General features: G+C 42.0%; 1 protein-coding gene across 1 annotated transcript in view; it reads left to right on the top strand.

Annotated features, from left to right (window-relative positions):
- Positions 1 to 7,366: 7,366 nt before the first annotated feature.
- LOC148039297 (Peptidase M20/M25/M40 family protein) overlaps positions 7,367 to 9,725 on the top strand; it is a 105,491-nt gene continuing 103,132 nt past the window's right edge. The window contains exon 1 of the mRNA XM_087675196.1: positions 7,367 to 7,852. Coding sequence (XP_087531322.1) covers positions 7,541 to 7,852 — 312 coding nt within the window. The 5' untranslated portion in view covers positions 7,367 to 7,540. The remainder of the gene's footprint in view (positions 7,853 to 9,725) is intronic.

The raw sequence follows: 9,725 nt of genomic DNA, 5'->3' as shown, positions 1-9,725 counted from the left end.
CACTCAAGAAGTTGGTGCAATTGATGCTTGTGAGGACTGAAATGTATATGCCTTCCTTAGTGAGCACATAATGACCTTTTAGGTCAAGATTCTAATTGCATGTAAGAGATTACCTTTTAAAAAAATCACAGTTACTTCTTAGAACATCAAAGGTTTCTACTCTAATAAAAAGAGAGCTACATGCAAGCAATCCAACACAAGAGAGCTAACATCCTCACATTACAAGAGGTAAAGCTTGCCTTTGATGATGAGAATGGCATCCCTTGTTAGAATTTTTTCTTGTCAACTCGAATAGCGGCAAAGGAGACTTTATGTAACTCATAAAATAGATATTAAGACTTGGGTTAAAAAGGAAAGATGAAGAGGCAAACCTAGTGGCTAGCTTCATCATGGTACATAATGTTGCAATCTTGTTGGTTTAAGTGTATGGCTTATTGATGTCAGGGAATTGAGCTAGAAAGTTGGATTTTAATTACCGAGAAGATATCTTCTAAGTGTGCCGCCATACTCAATGGCTATTGGATCATGACATATGTTATTAGTAACATGCCACATGAAACTTGTAGCGTGTTACTAGAGAGAGAAAGTTGGAAATCGCTATGTTGTTGCCATGATTTAATATATGTTTTGCATGCACTCTAAATTCATGGATTTCACTTGGCATAATCGTTGCAAGGATCAATTGTGGCATGTTGCTAGGTTGGATTGTGCTTATGTGAACTAGGGATCTTGGTGACCGACCCCATCCAATGCTTTAAGTCATTTCTAATTGTCCTATCTTTAATTGTTGCCTCATAGATGGTCTTAAAGTTGATCGCCCCTCTCTTATGGATTGCCATATTAGTAGATGAACACCTTTTTGAGAGACCCTCCCCTCTTGAGTTAGGTAAAATAGGTATGGGCCCATAGCTAGTGAGTTAGCAACATCCATTTTTCAAGTTTGCTAATTATATTAAGGTTGTTTTCAAGAGGACTATTGAGTGTGTGAGATGCAAAGAACATGTTCTCAATGCTATTTCTTGCTATTCTAATGATGTACTTTTGTGGATCTCATAAGACATTGAAGATTTCCTTGTGGATTGGGAGAGGAGTAAGGCTAAGAATGTGAAAGTATGACTAGAAAGGAAATGATTGTTAGAGTGGGATGCCCCTTTCCTTCTTCAAAGCTCTTTGGGAAAAGCAAAGAATGGAAATCCTTATCTTGATAGGGAATGAGAACAAAAAACCTTGAGTGCATGACCATTACATTGAAGATGTGCCTGTCTACCATCTTTCAACTAGAGGGTGACCACTTTATACCCCCTATGTTTTCGACAAAAGGAATCCACCCTTCATATTTTCGGGCATTATCATCAAGCTGGAGTCTAATGGTATAAAGTGAAAGTTTGCTTTCAAAAGGAAAGATTCAATGCTTCTGTAACCATGAGAACTAAAGGGGATGCAATGGCAGTGGAGAAGGAGAAGAGGAAGATGCAGGAGAGAAGAGTACACACAATGTAGGTGCTGTCAAGAATGATATGATAGCCTTATTGCACTTTCATATTATATATGAATAAAGAATGGGCGGTCTATGTACATGGGTAGGCCTAGTCGCCTTTTACCCCAACCACCTCCCACTAAAAGGCCAATGGGCCAGGGAATGAAAAAACAAAGAAAAAGGAAAAGAGATGAGGTGAGGAATCATGACATCTCACCCAATGCCCAATCGGAAAGTGAGCTGTGCAATAAGCGGGAACCTTTGTGAAAGAAGAGTCAAGCATCCCTGAGTCCATGACATCCAGGAGGTAAGCGATCCCGCAGCTCCATACAACGGAGCAATCCAAGAATGCTTCTCATGAAGCAAGCACAACTCATGAGTGCAAGGCTGTAATGCATAAGCATTAGAGTAGCACATAGCATCAGCATGGCACATAGGAGACAGCTGAGAGCACATAGACTCTCCAAAGTCAATCATAGAAGAAGGGCAAGCATAATACACACATGTCAAATGGGTTCTCAAGATAGTATGCGGCCCTCGGCGAAGCAGAAGACTAGCATATGGCTGTAGCATCAACTATAAAGCGCACTTAATGCACATCAAGAGGCTTGAGAGATGTCTTTGTCTCATAGAGACAACATGACGGCTGCGTCTAGCCTGTTGGGCATCCAAATCCCATTAGCTGTAAGCTTGGAAAGTCACCATTTCCATAATCAAGGAGGATACATCTGCATGACGTAGGCGTATCTAGCATACATACAAATGCGTGGCAGCCAAACATCCTCAAGTAATCATAGGAGGGTCTCATGCCACTTAATGCCTCGTGTGGTATAATACCATCCAAAGTCAAACACAACATCCTATTAAGCAAGTAGGCTACCGTCATAAGGGCCTCAACCCAAAAGCCATAAGATAACCCAGTTGTGGTAAGCATAGAAGCAACCTTTGCCTATAGAGTCAAGCACATGCCATGAGGAATCCCGTAATGCTGTGGCCATAGGAAATCAATGCCAGACTGTTGACAATAGGACTGAAAGCTGGGAGAGATAGCATGACTCTCATAATCCATTTGCAAGCACCTAGACCTGCAACCAGCAGAATCCATAAACCTGTTAAGCATAATTGCAACATTCTCAATCCATACCAAGGAAAAAGCCCAAACACAATGGGTAGCATGATCCACGAAGGTCACAAAATGCGAAGCTCCACCAAGTGACTGGGTAGGGATAGGTCCATAAACTGCACAATGGACAAGATCTAGAGGATCATGCCTCTCACGATCACCATGAGCCAAAGGGGCACTGCAAGGACCATAAGAACAATCAGGGCAAGCATCAAGATCTGCATGTGACAGAGGAGGCAACATCTCTCTATGGTGCATATAGCCTAGGCGATAATGCCATAACAATGCATGTGGTATCCAGATAATTGCAACCATAGAATCTCCCACATGAGAGACATGCACTGGGTAATGAGAACCAACTCTAGAACCTCTGGCCAAAACCAAGCAACCATGACAGATCTTCCAGGAACGAAGAGAAATAGAGTAACTTGCATCATCCAATTGATGGATAGACATCAAGCTCTTACTAAGCATAGGAATATGTAATACATCATGGAGCACAAGAGAAGTCCCGTCAGGCAAAGCTAGGTGTATGTCCCTTGTACCAATAATAGCATAAGTCTGCTCAAGGCCCAAATCAATACATCTGTCAACCTCCCTGTAAGAAGAGAACCATGCTCTATGAGGGGTAACATGACAAGATGCCATAGAGTCCAATAGCCAATCTGAGGCATAGGCTATATCATTGAGCAAGAAAGTTGTAGGGAAACTAGAAGACAGGAGGCCATGCTCAACTGTATCATCATGGGTAATTGCATGTACCTCACCACTAGAAAGAGTGGTAACACCTGCTGCATCACTGACTCTCTGCTCATGTTGAGTCCATCTCTGTCTCTGTTGCTCTCTAATCCATCTAAAACATTTTCTTTTAACATGCCCAAGCTTTCCACAATGGAAGCATAAAACATCTATAATAACTGAAGAACCTGTAGAAGACAAAAAGGAATCCAAGTCATCATGAATAGGGCTATCCAAAGCATCCACGGAGCTCAAGGAGTCGAGGGTTGTCCCAACGGAGGGAACCTGCTCATGAAGACAATCATCTACAAGTACATCAGTGGTAGAAGCATGCTGCAAAGGCTCATGAAACCTCAACGGACGGGAGGACATAAAGGCATCAACCAAGGATGCAAAAGCTCCCACATGAAGAAGAGTCGTAGCCAACTATATGACATAACCAACCACAGTACGGTAAAGCATAAGACATCTGTCATAAGAGCATATGGTATTCAGCCATGAAATCAGCCCATAACCATATGCATACGCATAGCTCTATAGTACAGCATGCCACCTAGGAATATCCAACCAATAAAGTATCCTGCAAGAGTCAAGCTCCAAGAGAAGCCCAAAAATCTATACGACAACATCCAAATAAGTGGATCTATAAGGTATACAACAGTAGACCATGTGCATAGACGAGTAAGCATACATAGCATTTGCTCTCTAACATGGACGGGCAACAGTAGCCCCAACTAGCATAGAAGCTAGACAACAGAGGAGCAAGAAAGGCATAAGTGCAGCCCAAGCATTATAAAGTCCACTAATCAACCAAAATAACCTGCAATAAATCCAAGCACTAATGAGCATACAAAGCTCAATAAAAATCTGCCAAGACAATGAAGCAACTCTGCTCAATACATGTCTGCATTAACCAAACATCCAAGGATCCATAACATCAGAGCATAAGGCCAAGTAGCATCCAAGGTCATAACGGAAAAAACCAAATCAATGTCCAACTGCTCCACAAAAGTCCTCAAATGCAAGTCTTGTCAAGCCCAAACATTTGCCATACTGTAGTCGAACCCAGAAGCATCCACCAAGACATAAACTCATATGGGTAGCCTAGGCGTAAGTAGACATAAGTGAAATGCCAGTTGCAAATAAAAAATTTGATAGTGAACCATATAATTGAGCTCTACTTTTTGCTCAAAAGAATTATGGGAGCAAAAAGAACCATGTTGCATAATCTAAATACATCAGTACATAACCTCAAATAGCCGGGAGCACCCCATGACCAATAGACATAACCCAACTGTAGCATAAATAGCTTTAGCCCTGAATATTCCAGCAGCAAATAACCTTTGTAAAATGAGAAAATCAGTGCTCAAATCAAGCTCAAATCAATAGGCAAACCATAGGCATACATTCCCATATGTGTAGGCACCAACTGGGCATAATTGGGCATCAAATGAGCATGTAGCATAAGCATAAAATGTAATGATAGGGGACTGCCCTATTTTGGGCTGCCTGTGGACTGTGTAAAATAGTCAATGGCTGAGAAAATTTAGCCCCAAAAGCATCTCAAAACATTGGGCAAACATCCCCAAAGCATCTGGGCATCAAATACCAAGCTTCGGGAGCATCACATAAGCTAAGAGCATGACATTTTCTTGTTGTAAATCAACTCAAATCTATTGCAAAATATTTTGTGATCAGAATTTGGTAGATCTAACATTGCCATTGCGTTCGAGTGTGTCAAAACTCCAAGTTAGACTCTTACCTTGCCTAAATCGGGTCCCGGATGCTCGAGATATGAGAAAAAAGGGAATTTTGAGCCAGATTTTGAAACATGCGCAAAAAAAAGTGACTTGCTACTGTGGGGCCTGCTGGTTATCGAGGATAAGGGGGCAAACGGGGGCATACAAGGTGCCTAATGAAGCTAAAGAGCACCTGCAAAGAGCCTATGAGGGCCGGGAAGAGGTGGGAGACGAAATCTTACCTCGAAGGGAAGAAACCATGGCTAACATTGAAGCTCCAAGCTCTAGGTCTTCAATTCGGGCTGGAACCAAGCTCCACGATCAAGCTCTAATCCAAAGCTCTAATACCAATTGAAGGGGATGCAATGGCAGTGGAGAAGGAAAAGAGGAAGATGCGGGAGAGAAGAGCACACACAATGTAGGTGCTATCAAGAATGATATGACAGCCTTATTGCACTTTCGTATTATATATAAATAAAGAATTGGCGGTCTATGTACATGGGTAGGCCTAGTGGCCTTTTACCCCAACAAGAACAACCCTTCAATGTTTCAAAAGGTGAGCTTTAATGTTTTCGTTATCATGAGAACAATCCTTTTTGGAGACAAAGCTAGGCTTGATGAAGAAACTCTTGAGCTATGGAATACTGTAAGGGTGGTAATCATACAAAATATATGGGCAATTAGGAACAAGGTGTTGATGCGGAAGGTGGGTAAGGGGCCTCCTCCTATTTAGGAAGTCATTGGAATTTTATCTTTTTTTCAAAGTTCTAAGATTTGTGTGACCAATGTTTAAGATAGCCTCCAAACTCCTTTCAAGGGCTTTGGAGGCGTTAGGGGATTAGGTAAAGCTTGATACATCTTTAAATGACACATGTATTTCTTTCTTTTTTCATAGTACATATTTATACTCACATCACAAAGAATAACATATGAGATTTTAGGCCCCTTTTAGAATTGATTGGATGGATAAGTCTCAATGAACAAAGGGGTTTGTCCATCAAGCTTTGATACACATTTTTATAGTTTGAATGTTTTAATTAAGACCTAGCATACACTAGCCCAAATGGACTAGGCACACTTTAAAACAAGTGATACATCGAAAGCTTATCATAAGGCCTACCAGTTTTACAAAAAAGACAAACTAATGTGAATTCAACTTTACCTAATGTATTCTATAATAATTATATGAACAAGTTTGAGGTAGAAAACGAGGAAAATGATATTGATATAGTAAAGATAACCACCTGTTGCTTTTCAATTGAAAAGCATGTGATATATTGACTAATCAATTAACTGTTTCTAAAGGTTGGGGGTACTCTTTTGCCTCTTCATCTTTCTTGGTTGTGAGCCAAGTTATTAAACAATTTTGTAAGGCTCAACACAATGAACAAATAGGCTTAGGCATAGGATGAGATGTAAGGCATTAGAAAATTAATAGTGCTAATTAGTTTAAATGCTCTAACATTTACCTAGCTAAAGGAAGGTGTGCTCGGCTTTCCTTAGATAAAATTTAACTATACACTTGTGAGAAGAACAATGAATCGAGACCTCTTTGGATAATAAATAGTATGGATGATAAATAATAATAAAATAGACAAAGAAAAAATCAACATAAATAGAGGAGAGCCAAGCCAATGAGAACCTTGAATTTTTAAAATCATTGCCTTAGAGAAGATTCCTCAAACCCAAGAACGATTAAATGTTATAGCCTCCTCCAAGGAGGGGGTAGGTCAAAAAGGCATTATGTTTTACACAGGTGAGAGGGACACAAATAAGACTTTAGAACTCCGAATGGTTTCACAAAAAAGTGAGGAGCTATTTCTATGGGGGTCTTCCCACGAAAATAGTTTTCAAGAGGTCCTATTTCTATAGGGGTTTCCCTCCTCAGGGAAACAATCTTCTGGGAGGTTCTACCTAAAACATGGTTTTCAATTACAAATTTGAGCCGGATTGGGTTTCTAAAAACCCTGCTACAATTCTATAGATGGTCCTTTGCCCTTTTGTAGGGAAGGATTCCATTAGGTTAACTTTTTCCTAGTAATAGAGAAGGGTTTTCAGTTACAAGGCGTACTAGCAGGATGTGCAGAACCCAAATCAAACTTCTGAATAATATCTTCAATGAACTTTGTTTGATGAAATAATAAAACATCCTTTTCTCGATAGCATTGAAATTGAATAGAGCCCGAAGGTTTTGAAGGGAAGCCAAAAACCAGTCCACATGAGAGAGACCGGGTGGGTTTGGTTTTCCCTAAAAGGCTTTTTGAACAATGAAAAACCCCCGTCCAAACACCCACAAGAACTTCCCGGTGGCGTTAAATGCACGTCGATGTTCTTTTCAGACAACTTGATGACTACCTCGTCACTGGTCAGTGCGTGACGCCGAGGTCGTCTGGACTAACATCCGCCCCGTGGTTAACGCTGGACATACTGCGCAGTGCTTGATCATCACCACCATCGTCATCAATGGCCGTGACGGAGCTCGCCCTCTCGACAGACGTGTTCGTTCCTCTGCTCTCCAAGCTCGTGGGAGAAGCGAAGCACCTGCAGAACAATCCGCCTGAGCTGGTGCCCGAGGAAGATCGAGCAGTCCGCCATGTGCTGGACGTATTGCGGCCGCTGAGCGTTGAAGAAGGGGGTCCCCTAATCATGAAGCACATCAGCTATGTGGAAGGCCGAGGAAATCTTATCATCGAGTACCCTGGCACACAGGATGGGAAAATCCTGTCCTTTGTTGGCTGTCACATGGACGTGGTTACTGCCAATCCTGAAGATTGGGTGAGCGCTCTGTTTTTGTTTCATTAAGGGAGAAGGGTGAGCTGCATACAAGCGACCCATCAGGCTCAGGAGGCCTACATCCTCACTTGATGGGAGATAAAGCGTGCTTTTAATGATGAGAAGGGGTTTGCATTCCTTAACTGTGTTTGTTTCTTGTCAGGCAAAGGAGGCTCTATGTAGCTCATAACGGAGCTCTTAAGACTCAGGTTAAAATGGAAAGATGGAGGCAAACTTGGTGGCCACCTCCATCATGATAAATAATGTTGCGGTCTTGCTGGTCGGGGTATACGGCCCACTGATTTTAGCCAAAGTGGGATTTAATTGCCGAGAAGCTATCTTTTGAGTGTGCCATACTCAATGGCTATTGGAACATGACTCACTTGATTAGCACAGATCGCATGAAATTTGCCCCATGTTATGAGAGAGAGAGAGAGAGAGAGAGAGAGAGAGAGAGAGAGAGAGATGATCAATTGTGGCACGCTGCTAGGCTAGCTTGTGCTTATGTGAACCAAGTAGCTTGGTGGCTGCCCCCGCAACCAAAGCTTCGATTCATTTTTGATTGGCCCATCTCTGATCATTGCCCCATAAAGGCAGCCTTCAAATCAATTACCCCCTCTCAATCTAATTATGGGCTGCCACCTTTCAAGATGAACACCTTCCGTTGAAGAGACCGTGAGAGTGCACAATGGAAGAAGGAACTCGAACATAGAGGAAGAATGAGGGACAATCTGCAAGAGAAGAAGAAAAGAAACCTGCACCGAACAAGGAAAAAATGTTGAATACAGAAGGATAACTGATTAGTTCATGCACAGAGTCCATAGTGTCAATGAGGGCGCCAAATTAGGTTGATGATGATAGTAGTTGTGGAGATGAAGGAATATGATGGAGTTTGAGTGTGCATTTGCCAAGGAAGGAAGATGATGATATGAATGATTGCTAAGTGAGGAGTGGCTATAAATAGCCACAAAATCACTAAATTGGCCAACTCTAGTCTAGAAATGCAATAAATACTAGCCGACCAACATTTAATGCTGGCTGTGTCATAATAAATGTCTAGAAAATGCCAGATGGCCACCAAAAAATCCGACTGGCAAGGACAATGTCTAGTAGATGTGGACAGCTTGGAAAATGTAGAAATTGCTCATAAAAAACACATTGGAATTCGACAAATAAAAGAAATGCACCCAGATAGCCACTCTAGAATGAGTAGCCTCCCCCATCGAAACACATGGTAGACCTATTAGAGCTTCAAAAGTCCTTGTTTGACTCAGATTGAGGCTCACAAGCAGGAGATGACAAGGCATGACAACCATGACTGCTAATAACCCCTCTCAGATCCTAGATGTGGTAGAAGGATAAGGAAGAAACGGATCTTGGGGTGGTAAGAGGAATGCCAATGTTGATGAAGTTGGTCGATGAAGATTGCTGATGAAGAAGCTCCTCATGATCCTGGGAAACCCCCTTTGAAACAATAGAGGCTAGGGAATCCACAACCATGACTGAGATCGTTCCCCTCTAAAAGAGATGGGGGGTACAAGGGAACCATCGGAGGAGGGGGTGGGGGATGGAAAGAAACCTATGGAATAGGTGGTGCATAAGTGGGAGCGGATGTAGCAATAGACAGTCTTGGAGGACCCTGCATAAGAGAAGTGGAATGGAGCTTGTAAAGCTCGCTTTGTTGTCAGCTTGTCGTGATAACAGTCCTCGTAGAAGAATCCTCAATACAAACGGCTTGCTCGATAAAGACAACTTGGATACCAATCCTAGTAAGGCCATAAATTGAGAGGAGTGGAAAGCCTAAGTCTGGAACATAAAGGGCCTATGAAAGGGAGCTCAATGCATGGTCGGGAAACAAAGGCAAAGTGCCAACACC

The sequence above is a fragment of the Lygodium microphyllum genome, chromosome 3 (assembly GCF_053477565.2).
Source record: "Lygodium microphyllum isolate KBCC chromosome 3, Lygodium_microphyllum_v1.1.10, whole genome shotgun sequence".
Classification (NCBI taxonomy): Eukaryota; Viridiplantae; Streptophyta; class Polypodiopsida; order Schizaeales; family Lygodiaceae; genus Lygodium; species Lygodium microphyllum.
Note: the sequence above shows the minus strand (reverse complement) of the source record. Positions and strands in the feature narration are given on the sequence as shown.